The sequence below is a fragment of the Micromys minutus genome (genome assembly GCF_963924665.1).
Source record: "Micromys minutus genome assembly, chromosome: 29".
Taxonomy (NCBI): Eukaryota; Metazoa; Chordata; class Mammalia; order Rodentia; family Muridae; genus Micromys; species Micromys minutus.
Genome location: NC_137964.1, coordinates 24,073,498 through 24,093,316, shown reverse-complemented (window position 1 = coordinate 24,093,316; position 19,819 = coordinate 24,073,498). Strand labels below are relative to the sequence as shown.

The 19,819-nt window shown below is 49.7% G+C and overlaps 1 protein-coding gene across 4 annotated transcripts in view; it reads right to left on the bottom strand.

Annotated features, from left to right (window-relative positions):
- Nucleotides 1–108: 108 nt before the first annotated feature.
- RILPL1 (Rab interacting lysosomal protein like 1) overlaps nucleotides 109–19,819 on the bottom strand; it is a 36,441-nt gene continuing 16,730 nt past the window's right edge. Inside the window, exons 5-8 of one of the 4 annotated variants that reach the window (XM_080941399.1) lie at nucleotides 10,489–10,667; nucleotides 8,609–8,701; nucleotides 2,632–2,655; nucleotides 109–834 (exon numbers count right to left, since the gene is read on the bottom strand). In XM_080941399.1, the coding sequence (XP_080797525.1) occupies nucleotides 690–834; nucleotides 2,632–2,655; nucleotides 8,609–8,701; nucleotides 10,489–10,667 (441 nt within the window). In that variant the 3' untranslated portion in view covers nucleotides 109–689. Of the gene's footprint in view, nucleotides 835–2,631; nucleotides 2,656–2,894; nucleotides 2,986–8,608; nucleotides 8,702–10,488; nucleotides 10,668–19,819 lie in introns of all 4 variants that reach the window. The other 3 variants (XM_080941401.1, XM_080941402.1, XM_080941400.1) reach the window with 3 other exon arrangements.

Here is a 19,819-nt window from a genome sequence, read left to right as displayed (position 1 = left end):
CCTTTAAAGCATTGTCATCTTTGCATAGGACCCAGTATTTCACCCAAGGTACATGAGAAAGTAAAAGATGGCAGAAAAGGAAAAAGGCACACAGGAAACAAGTCGATGTCTCATCAGAAACAACTTTGTTTGGTTAGTACTGTGTAGCTCACAGCAGATTCCAAGGCACACCATCTCGGACAGGCTGCTTGGGCCTCTAGCTTTAACAGTCCCAAGGTTGTTTCTAGCTAGTGGCTAGAAGAACTGCATGACTGTTGCGTCCCAGCCAAACTGGGTAGCCTATCTTATGATTAGAGACTCCACCGTCCGATTCACAACTTCTGTACAGCCTGCTACCTCCAGGGCAACTTCATAATATAAAACTCACCCCTTCCACTGCTCCTCGCCGACAAAGGCCATAAGAAAACAAAACAAAACCTAGGAGTCAAATAGCTATGATAGTGGTGATGTGTTCAGCTTAGGAAGCTTGTTAACTAAAATTAATGGAGTCTGGTTTTATATCCTCATCTTATTAAATATAGGTCCTAAAGGGTCAGAGGCATTGAGTATAAACTGAGTAGCCCTGCAGATAAATAAAATTTGGCATCAGTTTTTCATCATCTGTCCTCAAAGCAGACAGTTCGTTTGAGGAGTTGATGTTGAGGCAGCCTGCCACCTGGAGCAGGTGGCAGGTCTAGGAGGAGGTCCAGTCACAGGTGCTGCAGGGCTTCCTGTCCTTGCTCTGTGTACCCGTCATCTCGATGGGTAATGGCCCACTGGCCAAAGGACTCGTGGATGTGTGTGGGTCTCTGTGTGTTGGCCAGGCGCTTCTTGTCCCGGGAGAAAAAGCTAAACCTTTTGGAAAGGAACAAGGAAAAGATGAGGATTAGTACTTGTCAACTGCTGTCCGGTCTACCCCCGTCTTTCAGTGCTGGGACACACGGGAACAAACACACGGGAGCAGATACATTCTCAGTATGAGGGATGCGGTCAGCAGAATTCTAGAAAGCCCTGGGGCTTTTATATGTTATTTAGTTCCAGAACCTTACAAATCAGAGTGAGAAGCCTGCATGTATGTAATGGGGGCTGGGGCACTTCCACCTGACCATTAGTGGGGCGTCTGTCCTGTAATTACTAAAGAAAAGAGAATCAACACATCTTCACGAAGGCCAGGTGAGTGCTCTAGGGCTCAGCTACACCACTCAGGAATTTTTAGAGAAAGTTTTAGATAGCTCAACTTGCCCCCCCAAACTCATTACATAGCAGAGGACAACCTTCAACCTACGAGCCTTCTGTCTCAAATCCCCATTGCTGGGATGACAGGCATGAATCTGCATACCTAGTTTATGACATACTGGCGATCAAACCCAGGATCCTGTCCATGCCAGGCAAGCACTCTCACTAACTGAGCCCCAGTCCCTGCCTAGGAATTTCCTTAATGAGCTTAATGATGCTTTGAGGCAAACCCATCCCTAATGTCATTCATTCATCCATTCAATAATGTGTATGTATAGGTATGTGGGCAGGCAAGTGGCATAGCTCCTGTATGGGGGTAAGAGGACAGATAGTGGCAGTCAGCTCCTGTCTTCCACTGTGTGGGTCCCAGGAGTTGAACTCAGGTTCTCAGCCTTGGTGACAAGGTCCTTAACCCACTGATCCACTGAGCCATCTTGCCAGCCCTCAAATCACGCATGCTAGGTAAGTGTTCTGCCACTGAACCACAATTCCAGCCCTTTAATCATTTTAAATAAGCGAAGTGTGTGTGTGTGTGTGTGTGTGTGTGTGTGTGAAATTGGCTCTCTTCCACTCTGTCTTAGGTGTCAGGCCTTAAACTTAAGTCAACAGGCTTAGCTGCATTCATGCTTACTCCACCAGCTATCTCTCCGTCCTCCCAGCCCTTTAATACTAATTTTGCAAGGCTTTGCCAAATTGCCTAGACTGGCTTTTAACTTGTGATCCTCCTGCCTCAAACTCAGGTGGTCATACTTAGCAGGAACCACCTTTGGCTACTAAGCCATCTCACAAGTCCCCTAACTTTGTTTGCGACAGGGTCTTGTTCATGTCTGCTACTGCCAGCCCCTCTCTCCTGTCCCTCAGTAGGAGAGCAGGGAAGACAGATGCATGCTCCTGATTCTGACTTTACATGGGTCCCGGAGATCTGAACTCGTGTCTTTACATGTGCTAGACAATAACCTTACCAACCGAGCCGACTCCCCAGTCTCTCGGGGTTTGTTACAATCATGTCTAGTGAAGAGGATTCTACTCTTCTGGGGGTGCTGCTGGAGCTACACTTCTTTTCTAGCAGGAATAGGATGTTCTCTCATCCCCAAGCCAAGTTCGCCTGGGAAAATCCTCCAGAGCTTCGAAGGGCAAATGTAAGCAGGCAAGTGAAGGTTCATGATCAGGAGAGGGCTCTCACCAACACAGAGAAGCCATGGAGTTAGCTAGCCCAAACCACTACAGCCTCCTCCCTGCTAGGTCTCAGCCTGCAGGAAAGCCACCTGCTACTTCACACTCCCCAGCCCCCACCCCACCTTTTTCTGCACAAAACCAAACAGCTGCCAAGACAAAGCTGTTTAGGAAGCTTCAGGCATGGTGACTAGAAAAGCAGTTAGTGACACTCCCGAGTCCCAGGGGGCATCGGTTACTGACCCATCACTTAAAGGACCTTCTTTACTGGATCATGAACAAGGTGGTTTTTAAGAGCGAAAACAGAAGAGACAAAAAGAATTATCGGTGACATTCTGGGCTGCACTTGTGGAGGTCGAGAGCAGCCGTGGCAATCATACCCCATACCCACTCGAGATGCCAGCGAGCAGGTGACTGCCATGCAACTGAGGTGGCCAGAAGGGAAAAGCTGGCAGCAGCCACAACAGCACAGCAAAATAAAAACCCCAAACACAGACAGTGCCTACAAGGGACACGAGTCTTCTGACAGGCTGCAGCGTGGGGTCGTCAAGGATCAATCCAGCTGCCACCATGGGCATGACGGCTGTAAAGAGCCTGCTTCCAGAAGCAGATAGACAGAGAAGATAAAAGGAGGGCAGTGTGACCAAGAAACCCACCCCCCGAAAAGACCTGAGAGCTACACCTATGGTCTGTGTGATGGGCTGAGACTTGTCCCCCACATTCCTCAGTATGTGACCCATGAAAATACAGGATCCCACTGAAGAACAACACAGTGGAGGAGGGCTCTAATCTCAAAAGGACTGATGACCGTGTATATGGGGAGAAATCTGGACACAGACCTGTGTAGAGGCAGAGCTGGGATGATGTTCCTATAGGCTAAGGAAGGCCAAAGGTCACTTACCCTAAGAGGACAAGCAACCTAAGATAGACTTTCTCAAGGACCAATCACAGTAACAGGAACCTTGTCTCCCTCTCCCCGCCACCCCCATCTGTGTGTGTGTGTTTTTTTTTTTTTTTTTGGTGCCACAGGGTTTCTTTGGGTAGCTCTGATTGTCCTGGAACTCTGTATACCTAGCTGGTCCTGAACTCACAGAGATACACCTGCCTCTTCCTCCTGAGTGCTGGCTGGGATTAGAGGTGCTGGTGAGATAGTCTTTATCCTAAACTGGCCTCAACTCTCTATGTAACTGAAGCTTAAACTAAGTGCTGATCCTTCTGCTTCTCCATCTCTCTGGGGCTGGGATAACCAGGCATGCACCGTCATACCTCATCTTAGACATTATTCACAAACTCAACTAACTGAGGGTCATCACCAGCACGTAAGACATACTCTCATGGTCTCCAGCGAAGTCTGTAGAGTCTCTCCCTGTGTTAACACCATCTTAGTGCCCATCACAGCGGATGGGGGAGCCACATCCCACCCAGGAGGCCAGTCACACTGATGGTCGAGAAGGGTTGGCCCCTTTTTCCTGAAAGCTGCTGGGTACCAGAGGCTTCGGGAGCTCTAAGGCCACACTACCTTGCACCCATCTTTTCCAGGAGACCCACCCACCCCTCAAACAAGTCAGGAAGCCTCAGATTTTATATAGACATTGTATTTAGAGGGGTGTTTGCCCACCTACAAATGTAGAAGCCACACTGATGGCAAGAGTTCCTGAGTCACCTATAACATACTATCTAGATGGTCCCTGAGTCACCTATAGCATACTGTCTAGATGGTCCCTGAGTCACCTATAACATACTGTCTAGATGGTCCCTTTCTATTGCTTCTGCACAGACCCTACTTCTAGAGGTATAATAGAACTGAAAATACTCTTTTAAAAAAGTGGTAGTACATACTTTAAAAAATATATATAAGCATTTAATTTTATGTTCACTAGTATTTTGCCTACATGTATGTGTGAGGATGTCATGCCTACATGTATGTCAAACACTGGAACTGGAGTTACAAACAGATGTGAGCTGCCATGTAGATGCTCAGAACTGAACCCAGGGTCCCTGGAAGAGCAGCCAGTGCTGCTGAGCCATCTCTCCAACCCCCAAATGAAGACATTCTAAAAAGACACTTAGCTCTCTTGCTCTTTCTTTTGCTCCCTGTTTCCCCTCCTTACCCCTCCTCTTCCCCTGCCCTTCCCCCCTCTCTCTCCACACGCTCATGGCCGGCCTCTACTCCTCTACTCCTCTCTTCTCTCTCTCTGCCTCTACCACCCTCTTAACTCCCCCATGACCTAAATACACTCTATTCTGTACTAAAGACACTTAAGTCTCTCACTCTGACCACCAGACTTTTAAAACAAGGGACTCCAAGGATTTCCCCAGGAAGAGGAGACTTGTTTCCAGAGGTACCAAGCTGACCACCTTGCAGGAAAAACCAGAAGCACAAGATGGACCAGTGAGTGATAGGAGGGACTATACCCTAACCAGGACTCTGCTTAGATGTGCTCAACTGTTGCTTTCTGCTTAAACTTTACATTGATTTCAGGCCCCTGAAGATTGTGTGTGTGTGTGTGTGTGTGTGTGTGTGTGTCTTTTCAATGTTGCCACATTGAATACATTGAGTAAATCTCCTTTTTTGTTTTTTTATTATTAATTTGGCTTTTATAATTGATTTCACTGATTATAAGGTTCAGGTGGCTGAACCTGGCTAGTTGGAGCACAGACTGTTCACCCCCCCTCCATTCAGTAAGAGAGGAACAGCCATTCCCAGGACACACTTTTAATGCCTCTGTCTCTGCTGGGTATTTTTGGACGGTTCAAACCAAATGAAGTGCTAACTCCTGGCATTTCATGGGTGGCTTCGAAGAAACTATTCCTGGCTGAGGAGGGGCGTGGGAGTAGGAGGCCAGGGACAGAACATATTGTGGTCCTTAATGTTGCAGACAGAGGTGGAGCCTATTCAAGGCCAGGCTTTCCGGTCCCTAAGGCCAGCTACTGCCTTCCTGTCTCCCTCCAGGCTACCCACTTCTGGCTCTGCCCCGTGGGAAGCCATACTGTGAACGTGTGGACCAACTCAAAAGTAGGGACGACACAAAACGGACACTGGTGTTTGCAGTTTACTGGGGACAAGGTTGGAGTCACTTGAGGCTCTCTTGTGACCTCCCTGGACTGTGCCAACCTGTCTGTCCTCTCAGGCTAGTGACCTCACAGTCACAAGCTATTCTTGGACCCATCTTCAGACCTTCTGTTTTGACTGGCAGTGGGAGGTTCTGGTTCCCTTGTACTCAGTCCAGAAATGTCAAGTCTGACATCTTGGGCTCAGGGTGCATTTGAGTGATAAGGGATGTGGGCAGCCAGTTACTAGCGGACATAGCGGATGTGAGAGAGGAAGGGAGAGGGAGGGAGGGAGTTTGAATGGACAAAAGACCCAGTTCAGAGGCCCAGCTTTGAGTCTTTCCAACTGCACAGATTTGAATTAAGTCTGTAGCATCCCCAGGCCTCAGTTTTCTTATCTAAAATATGGGGATAACTGTCCTAGCTCCAGGACTCTGATCCAACCCAAGTGGTGACCCCCTTCAGCTATTCCTGGTAGTTCCTTACTAACTGTGTGACAGAGGTGGGCTAGGGTCAAACACAGTCCAAAGAGGACAAAGGGGGCAGACAGAGGGGGCAATATGGAGAGGAAGGGCTCTAGCAGAGCTCACTAATGAAAGTTGTCACGGGCCACTGATCTCAAGTCAGCAGGCAAGAAGGACAAAGGCTACCAGTGTTGTTTCTATGCTGGTAAAAAGCCTTTTGTGTCCCATGGCTGCCCCCGTCACCCATAGGAAACTGGCTGCCACAGAACTGGCCACCTGTGTAGCACATACAGGAGGTGTGACCCCTCTCTGTCTCTGTGGAGCTAATAACCCTGTCAGGCTCAGAGCACCAAGCGTTGCCAAGCAACCCAAGGCAAAGCTAAAGGGGAGAGGGGCTTTGCGGGTGGACCCACTTGGGGTCCTGTGGCCTACTTATGTGCTAAAGCAGGGCCACTGTCTACATTTTACCCCATTTCAGACTGAAAAAAAAAAAAACTTAAAAAGTGATATCTGTGTTTGTGTGTGTATGATGTGTGTGTGTGTGTTTGTGTGTGTGCGCACACACTTACACTGTGATGTGGGAGTGTGCTATAGGTCAGAAAACTGACATGGGGGAGTAGTTCTTCTGTTCACTTTTATGTGGGTTCTGGGGAATCAAACTTGTAGGTCTGCAGGCTTAATGTGTTTTATCTGCATCTTACTGGCCTCTGTTTTGGTTTTCTCACACTAAGTCCTCCTGGCCTCAAACTTGAAATCCCCCCACCCCCTCCCTCATCCTTGTCTTCTGAGCACTTTATACAGCATATGCTAACACCGTCTAGGTGGCTCTCAAAATAGTGGCAGTCCTGCCTCAGCCTCCCAAATGCTGGAGTTACAGATGCGAGCTACCACACCTAGTATAAATAGAATCCTAGGCTGCCCCACTGACATTCAGGGTCTGAGTTTGCAGGAACATAGTAAGGATTGGAGTCCAGCCACAGGGAACCAGGTCAATGGCAGGAGACAGCCTTGCCTGAGGCTAAACTATGCAGGTAACTCTGGAATTCCACTCTTCTTTCTCTCCAGTTTTGTAAGTGAGGTTTTGATGCCAGATGGGGAAAAAAAAACCCACGGTCGAAATATGCTGCGACATCAGAGGAAGCTTCCCTGACTCTGTGCTTCATGAGTATTTATATCTCTCTCAGAAGAACGCCAATACCCAGCAGGGATGGAGAGCCTAGCTGGCCAGCTTGGAGGGGCACCCTCAGGCTAAAGCCAGGCCCTCCAGGAAGCTGTCTAGCTGTTGGAGGTCCCAGGGCCCAGAGTGAGCAGGATGGCGCCTCCCAAGGGAGTGGGCCCAGTTGAACAAAACAGCCCACATTCCATCTGCTTAGAACCAGGCCAACAACTTCCCAGCGTGGTCACTGTGTTTTAAAGGGTAGGGTATATGGGGAACACCCACTTCCTCTCCTCACCCCCACACATGCTGCCTGCTCAGTTTTCAAAACTTCTGTTGGGTTTAGGGAGGGGCCCTTCTTTAGGAATACGCAAAAAGGCCAGGTCCAGCGGGCTCCTTTCAGGCTGTAGTACCCCTGAGAAAGAAGGTGGGTGGGTGGGTGCACAAAGGGCTTGAATATAGTACTTTGGGGCCCTCACTTGGCAGGAGTATGGCCACAGTCAGGAGTCTCGGTTGCTTTAAGGGTCCTATAAAAATGACAGCCTTCTATGTACTAGCACCAGGAGATGACCTTACAAGGGCATCCTGGGAACAGGAGTTGGCCCCTAGCAGGCTCTTTTTTTTTTTTTTTTTTTTTTTTAAAAGACTTATTTATTCATTATATATGAGTACATGGTAGCTGTCTTCAGACACACCAGAAGAGGGCATCGGATCCCATTACAGATGGTTGTGAGTCACCATGTGCTTGCTGGGAACTGAACTCAGGACCTTTGGAAGAGCACCTCTATTCTTTTCCAAGAAAAAAAAAATGTCTGTAAAGTCCCATGAGAACCAAGGAGATCTACAATGCCAGGCACTAAAGGAAGATCACAGAAGCTACATTCTTTCTTTTGTATGTGTCTCATAACAACCAGGGCCTGAGTCTGCATATATGTGGCACCAATGTATTAGGGTAGACATAAGAACTCAGGGGATTTATCATCATAGAATCCAAAATTGGGTGGACCTAAGCCTCTGTGGACTCCCTCCTTTAAAAAAAAAAAACAAACACAAAAAAACACAGACTTATGTAGCCCAGCTTGGTCTTGAACTTACTTTGTGGCCTAATATGATCTTGAACTCCTGATCCTACTGTTTCCATCACCTGAGTGCTAGAATTCAAGTGTGGGCCACTACACTTAGCTACTTAAAGCTCATGTTTCAAGCATTGAAAATATATGAGCCTCCCTGCCTTCCGACTTACTCACTGCACCAAGCCCGGCACCACCTCCCATGCACTTGGCACACCCAAGCAAGCTCTAAGCAAAAGCCACAGGCCCCAGCTCCTCCCAGCCTTCCAGGTGCTCCCCAGATATCTGCCCAAGAAGAGCCAGCTGTCTAGGCAGGGAGATGACCAAAAGGTGGCGGTAGGCAGGTCACACCGCATTGGGGGCAGCTTGTCTCAGCAGCTGTGGTTAGCAACAAGCCTGAGACAGACCTGGAGTCAGAGGTCGCAGGAACCAAGATGAGCCACGCGTGACGCAGCCCACCCAGGAAGCACAGCACTTACAGTCGCTTGATCCCAGACTCGGGCTGGGGGGACGTCCTTGGGTGGGTGATGGGCGGAGGTTGGGGTATCCGATTCTCCTCTTCTATTTCTTCACTGAAGGCATGCAACCAAGAAGTCAAAACATTCTGTGAGAACCGGAACATTCCAGAAGCGGAGAGAATGGTTTGATAGGGTGCAGAACTTCTTGATGGGGAATAAAGTACTTGGGAAGATGGCGTCTGGTGTCTCAGTTGTCACTCTCTGCCTGGGGCTCTAAGATGGTCTCTGCCCAGGGGAGGTGAGTCAGGATAGGGACTCAGTACCTACCTCTCTCCCTCCTTTCTGTTTTGATGGTGAGTGTACATGTATGCATGTCTACAGACCCGTGTTCATATCTGAATACACAAGCATATGTGTGCATGCAGAGGCCCAAACTGATGGGGATCACCCTCTACGTCTCTCCCATCTTTTTTTTTTTTTAAGATTTATTTATTTATATGAGTACACTGTCATTGTCTTCAGACCAGAAGAGGGCATTGGATCCCATTACAGATGGTTGTGAGCCACCATGTGGTTGCTGGGAATTGAACTCAGGACCTCTGGAAGAGCAGCCAGTGCTCTTAACCGCTGAGCCATCTCTCCAGCCTATCTCTGTCTTATACTTTGAGGCAGACCCTCTCCATCAAACCCTGAGCTCTCAGATAAGGATCGTCCGGCTAGCCAGCTTGCTCTGTGGCTTTCCTAGAATGACTGGCAAGCCACACACCATCCCAGCATTTTCATGGTTTCTGAAGATCTTCAGCCTTCACCCGTCCCTTCTTGGTTTTAATTTTCTGACCCAAGATCTCATGTACCCCAGGCGGGCCTTGAGTGTCATATGCAGCTGAAAATGCCCAAAGCTTTCCCATCCTCTGTCCTCACCCTTCCTTAAGCTGTCACCCTTTAGTAATGTGGTGTCCTCTACCCATAAAATGATGATCCTTGCCACTCCATAACTGTGGTTTTGCTACTGTTAGGAATCTTTTTGGAGACAGAGGTTTGCTAAAGGGCTCACACACTACCTGACACTATAGGTTTTTGTTACTGGTGGTGGGTTTTTCTTTTTGTGTTTGTCTGTTTTTTTTTCAAGATGGGGTTTCTCTTGAGCCCTAACTATCCTGGAACTTGCTCTGTATACTAGGTTGGCCTTGAATTCATAGAGATCCACCTGCCTGTGCTTCCCAAGTTCTGGGATTAAAGGCATGTGCTACCACACCCAGCTATTTTATTATTCTTATTTGTGAGTGTGTGTGTGAGAAAATGTGGAGGGGGGAGGGGGAGGAGAGAGGGGGAGGGAGAGGAACAATGTGTGTGCAGATGCCAGAGGCAAGAGGGCTTTAGATTCTCTAGAGCTGGAGTTAGGTTATCTGGTACGGGTGCCAGGAACCGAACCTGGATCCTCAGTAAGAGCAATTAGTGATCTCACCCTCAAAGCCATCCCTCCAGCCTCTCTTTTCTTTTTTGGGACAGGGTCTCTCACTGATTCTAGAGGTCAGTGATTTGGCTACAGCCCACAGTAGGGATCTGCATGTCTCTACCTCCCCAGGGCTGGGATAACTGGCAGGAACCACAGCACATGGCTGGGGACCTAAACATGTCCTCAGTGTCCCACTGAAAACTCTTCACAGACCGAGCTATCAGTCTCCCCAGCCCCTGAGACAGACATCTTTGCAGCTCAAAGGCTTTCTTTCTGGCCATTCTTTTCTTTTTCCAGTAATGCACTTGGCAAGACATACAATGGCCTGCTCTGAGGCCATGTGACCTTTATGCCATCTGCAATGGTGCCTGATTAATCTGCACAAGTAGCACCTTGCTTGGGTTTGGGTGTGTCCCTGAGTTTGTTGCATGGTACCTGTCCTCACCTCTTATAGTAGGCCAGTTCCTCTTGCAGCAGGAACACCTTGGACTTAAGCTCATTCCTCTCATGCAGCACATCCCGCAGCTCCTGGAGCGTGAACCTCGGACGGTTGGGGTCCTTGAGGTCCAGGGCAGCCTTCTCTGCGTCTGAAATGGACTCCTCTCCATCTGGCTGCGGTTGGATCTGAAGGAGGTAGAGGAGCCATCATCAAAGGACTCCTGAGAGCCGCAGGAGGCTGGAATTTTCCACCTCCTCATGGTAGGCAGCTCGCTCAGGTCACTATTTTCAGTCTCGGGGAGCAGCCTCCGCTTACCTTCTATTCCTCGGCTCCCTGGAGGTGGAAGCCAGCCGCCACCTGTTCATCGAGCTCCTTCACTGAGCTAGCCCTGCATCCCGGACACCTACTCCTCAGGGTTCCATTACCAATGAGCAGAGGCCTGCCTCCCACTGTGCCTCCCACCACCACCTGGTGCTTTCTCTCTCTCTCTCTCTCTCTCTCTCTCTCTTTCTCTCTCTCTGCAGGTTCTCCTCCCAGATTCCCACTTTTGGCCTCTGCTAATCTGTCCAAGGTGTGTGGAAACACAGCCCAGACTCTTGGTTCCATTTTCAATTAAGGAGAAGCCATGACACTTTCTGTGACAGACCCTCTGGTCAAATGTCTTCTTCCTTAGAGGGTCCTGGCATCTTGCTGGGGTTCAGAGCCTGGCAGGGGGTGTGTCTCTCCTTCATGCAAGTTACACAGACCGGACGGACCCCCACATCATTCCGAGTCACCTGCCTACTTCCTTCCAGAGCCTGGTAGCCTTTCAAAGGAATTGTAAGACACACGAGGTATATTAGTTGGGTGTGGTGGTTGGTGTACGACTCCAATCCCAACACACAGGATGCCGAGGCATGAAAGGTGCCTGAAGTTCAAGGCTAGCCTGAGCTATGTAGTGAGTTTCAAACTATCTGGACCACACGGTTAGTTTGAGGCCAGCCTGGGCTACAGAAACTTAAAGCAAACTTAGGATACAATGTGATACCTAGTCTAATGAAGAGAGAGAGAGAGAGAGAGAGAGAGAGAGAGAGAGAGAGAGAGAGAGAGAGAAAGTCATTCAGCAGCACTTGGCACTTTTATAACTCTAATTCTAGAACATTCTCATCATCCAAAAGAACCTTCCCACACTCACAGAGCAATCCTCTATGACTGCCTTCTTTTAGTCTCAGCACCTGCAGGAACCTACTCTCTTATGGCTCGGGACCCATAATGCATCTGCTTCATCCAATCAACATTGTGTTTCATGCATGCTACAGCCCATATCAGATTCAGCCTTTTAATGACTAGGTAATATTCTCCAGAATGGAAGGATGTGCATGGTCTAGTCCTACGGTTGATGGACATATTGGTGGCTTCTTTTCTTTTTAATTAATTAATTATTTATTATATATAAGTATATTGTAGCTGTCTTCAGACACTAGAAGAGGGCATCAGATCCCATTACAGATGGTTGTGAGCCACCATGTGGTTCCTGGTACTTGAACTTAGAACCACTGGGCCATCTCTCCAGCCCAGCTTCTTCTTTAGGTATGAATCCCAATATCCAGTATCCCCCGGTGGGACACTTGTCTTCCATTCCTGAGAGATATGCCCAGGTGTGAACAGCTGGGTCTGGTGGAGACTCTAACTTTCTGAATTCTCATTCCATACCAAAGTGCTTGCCACAGCGGATGCGCTGTGTTCTGGCCTCACTGGTGCCTCCTGGTTTCTCCACCTTCTCCACTACATCTGTCACTTTTGTTTGCTCATGTATCCATTCCATTGTGTGTATCTGTAGGTGTACTACAGAGTGTGTGTTGGTCAGAGCTTAACTTTTGCAAGTCAGCTCTTTCTTCCCACCATGTGGGTCCTGGCACCAAATCCTGTGGTTAGGCTGGGCAGCAAGCACATTTACCTGCTGGGCCATCTTGCCAGCAACTTGACATAGGCTAGAACTATCTGAAAGGAGGGAATCGTAATTGAGAGAATTCTGCTTTAAGATCCAGCTATAGGGCTGGAGAGATGATTCAGTGGTTAAGAGCACTGACTGTTCTTCCAGAGGACCTGAGTTCAATTCCCAGCAACTACATGGTGGCTCACAACCATCTGTGATGGGATCTGATGCCCTCTTCTGGCGTGCATGAAGACAGAAAAAATATACATATATATTTATATAAATTAATAAGTATTTTAAAAGAGGATCTGGCTGAGCTGTAATATACCCTTTAGAGTAGTGGTTAATGAGGCAGGGCCCAGCCCACCGCTGGGCTGGTGGTCCTGGGTTCTATAAGAAAGCAGGCCGAGCAGAACCATGGGAGCAAGCTAGTAAGCAGCATCTCTCCTTGGCTTGTGCATCAGCCTCTGTCTCCAGTTCCTGTTTGAATTCCTGCCCTGATTTCCTTCAGTGATAAATACTATAGAAGTATAAGCCAAATAAACCCTTTCCTCCCCAACTGGTCGTTGGTCATGTGCTTCATCACATCAACAGAGACCCTGACTACGACTCTGATCCATCATTTTCTTTCTTGAGACAGGTTTCTGTAGCCCAGGCTGCCTGGAACCCACATCAATCTTCCTGCTGCAGCTGAATGCCAGTGGCAGGGTGTTTTCTACCAAACCCCTGTCTCTATCACTTCCCTCTCCTCTCCTCCCCTCCCCTCTGCTCCCTTCTGTTCCCTTCCCCTCCCCTAATACATGTGATATCCTGACCGTACTGGTTGGTTTTGTGTCAATTTGACACAAGCTGGAGTTAATCACAGAGAAAGGAGCCTCAGTTGGGGAAATTCCTCCATGAGATCCAGCTGTAAGGCATTTTCTCAACTAGTGATCAAGGGAGGAGGGCCCAGCCCATTGTGGGTGGAGCCATCACTGAGCTGGTAGACCTGGGTTCTATAAGAAAGCTGGCTGAGCAAGCCATGGGAAGCAAGCCAGTAAGTGACATCCCTCCATGGTCTCTGCATCAGTTCCTGCTTCCTGACCTGCTTGAGTTCCAGTCCTGACTTCCTCTGGTGATGAACAGCAATGTGGAAGTGTAAGCTGAACAAACCCTTTCCTCCCCAACTTGCTTCTTGGTCATGATATTTTGTGCAGGAATAGAAACCCTGACCAAGACACTGACCTTGAACATGCCAGCCCAAGACATGCCCCTGACCTCAGTCCACTAAGCCAGCAAACCAAAACCCAGGTGGTTCACTTCTTCAAGGCCACCCAGTATCTAACACCCAAGTTTCCCTGTACCCCTGACACCAGGATGCTCTAGAATAGCTGTTCTCAACCTGTGTTTCTGCAATTCTTTGAGGGTTAAACAATCTTTTCACAGGGGTTGCCGAAGACCAAACCACAGATATTTACATCATGATTCCTAACAGCAGCAACGTCCCAGTTAGGAAGCAGCAACAAAAATAACTTTATGATTGGGGAGGTCACAGCACAATGTATGAAGGGGTCACAGCATTAGGAAGGCTGAGAATGGCTACTCTCAAATGAAAAGGCTGAGGGGGACAACAGACCCCTTCCCCAGGCCCTCAGCCCCACAGGGAGAATCGGGCTCCCGCTAGGACAGTGGCTCGTGGCCACCCAGAGACCAAGGACTCCAGGAGGCTGAGAAGTGTCCAGGACAGGCTGTTCTGAGGAAGGGAAAGCTGATACCGCCTGTTGCCTGTCAGCTGGGAAGATCAAGGTAGGGGAGGGCTCTGCCCACACCTCCAGCTGGAGCCAGGAACCATTGCAGAAGAGGTTGGGAAGCAAGAGAAGAAACAAGACTCCTGTGTCCCCGAAGGCCACTCGGAATCCGGTGATTCTCTTCCCAGCTATGCCACCCCGCAGGGTCTGACTTTCCTGCCAGCCTGTTGCAGCCTCTGCCAAAACTTCATTTCTTTTCATGGTCGTGTAATATTCTACCGTGAGGCAAACCACTATCCAGTATTACTAGTGACTAGAGGCTGCACCATCAGGGACTGGACACCTACTCAGTGTCCTTCATTAAAAGGCATCCGGCATCTCACTAAGCACTCTGTGCCTCACTGCTACTGAACTCAGAACCGGGAACAGACTGAAGAGCAGGATCAAGAGACATACACACAAATACACCAATAAGTGAGGATCGAGGGAGAGGTTCCTAGAGAGGGGCTCTCTATGCATTGGGTGCTGATGCATATGTAGGAGTTTTCTACCAACTCTCATGAACGACGGCATGGACCCAAAGTTGTAGACTAGAGAATGTTGGGCTACAGTGTTCCCCACATGTGGTTAGACCTCTGCTGTGCCACAAAAATCTACTCAATTAGTTGTCAACTGTCTTAAGATCTGGAGACTTGAATTTCAAATCCTCCCGCCTCAGCTTCCTTAGTGCTCCGTTTACACATGTATAATACCATCATGCCCCAGTGAACCTAGTGATGCTCGGAAAGGCTCTTCCATCCTTAACATTCAGGGTGCCCCAGCTCCCCAGTTGTGGCTGTGTTCAGCCAAGACATAGAGAGCTGGGGCTGGAGAGATGGCTCAGTAGCTAAGAGCACTGGCTGCTCTTCCAGAGGTTCTGAGTTCAATTCCCAGCACCCATATGGCAGCTCCCAACTGTCGATAAGGGAAGCCCCATGGCTATCTCATTCTGGTATGCAAACAAAACAGCCATAATAATACATTTCTTTTTCAAGAAAATCCTTTTTTACTTAAAATTCTAGTGATATTAACATTTTCTCAAGGTGACCATCGGATTCGGGTTTTTTTTTTTTTTTTTTTTTTTTTTTTTGTGTGTGTGTGTGTGTGACAATAAATCTTAAAAAACAACCCCCCCCAAAAAGATACAGAGAGCACCCTCTGGTCTGGAGCCAGACTGGCTCTTTTGTGGTAGGGAGGATCAATTGCCATAAAACTTAGGCTGGTCTTAGCTGGGCGGATGGCAGTTTTGCCTCTGCGTATTCATAAACTGGAGTGTGGGGGGAACCTGGGGTTCTGTTAGCCATGACTCCAGCCTGTGAGCAACGGGAGCAAGGTCTGTCCCAACTGGAAAACCTGAATCGGTTTCTACCAATGCAGACACCAAGCCAATCAGAGGAGGATCTTCCAGACTCATTCCACAGGGAACTGTAGGGTGGCTCAGGTTATCTCAGATAAGCTGCTCCCTTGGGGGCGCTCTGGGCACAGGTGCCAGGAGATGTCTGGAGGCCCCAGGAACAGCATCTCAGGTCGGGGCCTCTAGCCTGTGGCCTGGCCTCCTGGGAAGGCTCCCCTGCGGGATCAGTGGAGCCTGATGACCACAGCTCGGAGCAGTTGGGACTGATTACTCTTCTCGTCACACTGCACCGGGAAATCCAGGATCTAAACCCTGGTTCCAGCCAACTACCAGGCCCTTAGGGGATTGTGGGATTTTCTGCCTTTGTGGTTGTGACACGGTCTCCCTTGTGTAGCCCATGCTGGCCTCAGACTAGACATGCTGCTGCTGATGGATCCGAACACCTTCCATGGGTGCAGTGCTTGGGCTTCAGGCGCACACCACCTGACCCTTGGACCCCTTCATTGTATCTGAAGACTTGCTTCCTAGAAATTCACCGGATGTCACTCATCACGATTTATTTGGCAGCACTGGAGCTGGAACCCAAGCCCTGGCACATTTCTCTTCACTGTAAATGGCCGAACTCTGTGCTTCCCGAATTATACCTCTCCAAGTCTTATGTAAAACTCCACAGGGGGATCATGTCTGTGGAGGTAAAACTGAAGGTCAAGGTGAAAGCTATGTGTGGAGTTTTGGGGCCAGCCTGGGCTACACTGTGAGACCTTGTCTCAAACACACCATGAAGGAGTTAAGGATACAGCCTAGTGGATAGAGCGACTTAAAGAGCATGCACCTGCACTCATCAGGCCCTGGGTTCGACGCCCCTTGTTAGCATAAACGAGTTGCAGTTCTTTCACTATAATCGTGGCATAGGAAAGGCAGAGGCAGGAGGATCATGAGTTCTGGGTTTATCTTTGGATACTAGCCAGCTTGGGTCACATGTGACCTTGTCCCGAAACAAACAAGCAAACCACAATGGGGACAAAGAGGGCTGGGTAAATGAGAGAAAACCAGACTACTATGGAAGTAACAAGAATGGCTTCCTCGGCCAGGTGGTGACGCACACCTTTAGCCCTAGCCCCCAGGAAGCAGAGGCAAGTGGATCCCTGTGAGTTTAAAGCTAGCCTGGTCTACATAGGGAGTTCCACAACAGCCAGGAGGGTATGTGGAAAGGTCCTCTCTTACTAAACCAGTGGGGTGGGTTGGGGTGTGTGTGTGGGGGGATAATGTCTCTATTCCAGCTCTGAATTCCTCTATGGTTCCCATCAGAATGTTCCAGCCCTGCCCTAGGACTGAACCCCACACAGCCACATGCCACGTTCCCCAGCCCGGCTCCCGGCTGTTCCCTGCCTGGAGGAATAGCATACTCCACATTCCACTGGAAACCTTCCCACCGGACCTGTCCCCACCTCCCCTCCTCCCAGTGCAAGGGCCGACACTCTGCCACCGAACATGAGTGCTTCAGAGAACCTACTAGAAGCATGAGGGCTGCCAGCCATGCCTCTCTGCTGCACTGTCCCCAACCCCAGTCCCCACGTGACTCCACCTGGGCTGCATAAGATTCTAAACCACTGACTCAGGGCTGTCCCCCTCCATCGCCAGAAGCCCCAGGTCTCATCCAACCCTGATGGACAAACACCCTGGACTTCACACAGCTCCGAGGCCAATCGGGTGGAGCGATCCAGGATGTGGACAGCCTGAACTTTACATTTCTTTCTATTTTTCTATTCGTGTGCATTCACAGAGGCCAGATGTTAACATCGGGTGCCTTCCTCCATCTTGCTCCATTTTTATCTGTGTAGCTCAGCAATCCTGCTAGACTGGCTAGTTATGGAAGGCCTGAGACACCCCTGTCATCCCCCCTCACCCCCAGTGCTGGGATTGTAGGCGTAAGCCCCGCCTGGCTTTTTGTATGTGCTGGAGATCCAAATTCAGGTCTCCAAACTCAGGCCTTGGTACCCCTTTATCGACAGCCATCTCCCTCCCCAGCTCTTTCTCCTCTCTCCATTCCTCGGCTGCCAGAAAGGAAAGGTAAAACCAGCCTGTGCAGCCAGCTGGTGCAAAATGTCCCTGTCCTCCTTAAGGGAGGTACCTGGAGCACGGCTGGGAGTCACGTGGGACTTGGGGTTATGTCCTCAGAGATCCAGCTTTAGACCAGTCCCGCCTAGTCCTAAGGATAGAAGCTTGAGTTCCTGGGGCAAGGGTATTGCATGATCACCCCCACCCCACCCCGTGATGGGGCTGAGGCCTGGTGGCTCTGTCTTGGGCATGTGCCTGCTCCCCTGCTGTGGATGTGGCCCAGCCTTTGACTTCAGGCCTGCAACTATTACAAAGTGATCGGTACCTGTCATGCCTCACAGCCCTCTTATATTATCTTCCATACGACCCCAGGGCTCGCCACCCCAGCAGGAGCCCTGTCATGGGACCCTCCTGCATTGCTGCCACAGCTCAGAGCCTGCATGGCACTCAGGGTGCTCTGTTGTGTTCCAGAGAGCAGCTGTGACCCCCCCCCCCAGCCTTCCCACCCAAATCCCTGAGTCTCCACAGTCCCACGTGGCACCCGCCTGGCTTGTGGACCCCCTCTGTGGCATCAGGTACTCAGGAGGGCTCAGCACCCATCCTGTAAGCCTCTGCATACAGGGTTGACTTAGTGATGAGCCAATGAGAGAATCCCTGAAGACTTCTGCTAGGACTCACAGGAAAGAGGCTTGCTGAGCAGGCTGACATCGGGACCATGTCATGGCAAAAGCCCACCCGGAAATGATACCAAATTAGAGGCAATAAAACCAAAAAGGCCTGGGTCAAATTCCTATGCCATCTTCTGAGCACCTGGAGCCAGCTGTACCTGAAGCTGTCGCTGCCATCGAACTTCAGTCACACAGCCAACACCTCTCTCTCTCTCTCTCTCTCTCTCTCTCTCTCCTCCATTGAGTACCCTGACTTCATGACACTCTACACCAAAATTAAGTCCTAACCAGTTCCTCAAAACCTGGCTTCTTCCTTACTTCTCCCCCCATTAAAAGCAACTGGCCCAGATTCATCCAATAGGCAAAAACTGTTCAGGCTGGAGCTCAGTTTCCCATTAAGTTCGTCAGCGTCACAGGCTGACTAGCCTCGTGTGTGAACCATTAACAGCAGTGTACATCCAGGGGAAGAAAATGCACATCCTGGCCGTTCCTGCATCCACTGGGGTCTCACTTTCTACCTACAGAAATGCCAGCATCCCCTCCCTGACCCCACCCCTGCCAGCTGCAGAAACCCCACCAGTACTTGGGGCTCCTGAGGTCCCCTGGGGACTATCTATGTGTCAAACCCACTACACTCTCCTGGCTCCGGGGCCTCCTGACAGCTCTGTCTCCTAAACAGAGAGCTCTCCCATGCTCCCAGCAGATGCCTGCTTTTGCCTTTTTTCAGAGCTGAGGACCGAACCCAAGGCCTCGCACTTGCTAGGCAAGCGTTCTACCACTGAGCTAAACCCCCAACCCCTGCTTCTACCTTCTTGTTGGCATCTTCTGGGCATGTGGGGCTCACACCCCCAGAGTCCCTTAGCCACAATCCTTAGCCAGGGGTGTGGCCTTATTGCCAGGCCTTCACACTGCTTCAGGGGTCACCTCTCAAGTGAGGGTCTTGCCGGAAGCCCTGGTCACCAGCTCTTCCTGAGAGACACTTGTAAGGACAATGTCTCACTACCAGGACAGTCTTTCCCGCCCCATGGGCTAGTCCTTCCCATCTATGAGCCCCACCATCATCTCCACAGCACGTGCCAATCCCTCAGAGGCACACAAACTCCTCCCCTTAGGAGCCTACAGGCCCGATTCCCAACTTCCAGCCACACCTCACATACAGCCTCTCTCTGTCACTCGCTTCACACCTTCATCTTGATTGCCCGAGGCTCTGCCTGCCACAGGGCCTTTGCACAGTCATTTTTCCCACCTGGAACTCACTCCCCTTTACCCTTATTCATTCTTCCAATTACCATCCCCACACACACTGAAAAGGCCCCTGAGCCCATCTCAGATGAGCCAACTGTTTAATTCTCCTGATGGACAAAGACTCCTCCTCTCACTAGAATTCCATCCTGGGAACCCACACAGCAAAGGGAAGGGAACTGAATCCCATAGTTGTCCCCTGACCTCCATACACTGTAGTGAATGCGTGCACGCACACACACAGAAACATTAAAAACTGTTGAAACCAATCACCTGTAATTCATATACTGTAACATCTTTAGCCTTTAAAGAATAAAGTCTGGAGCTTTCTAGA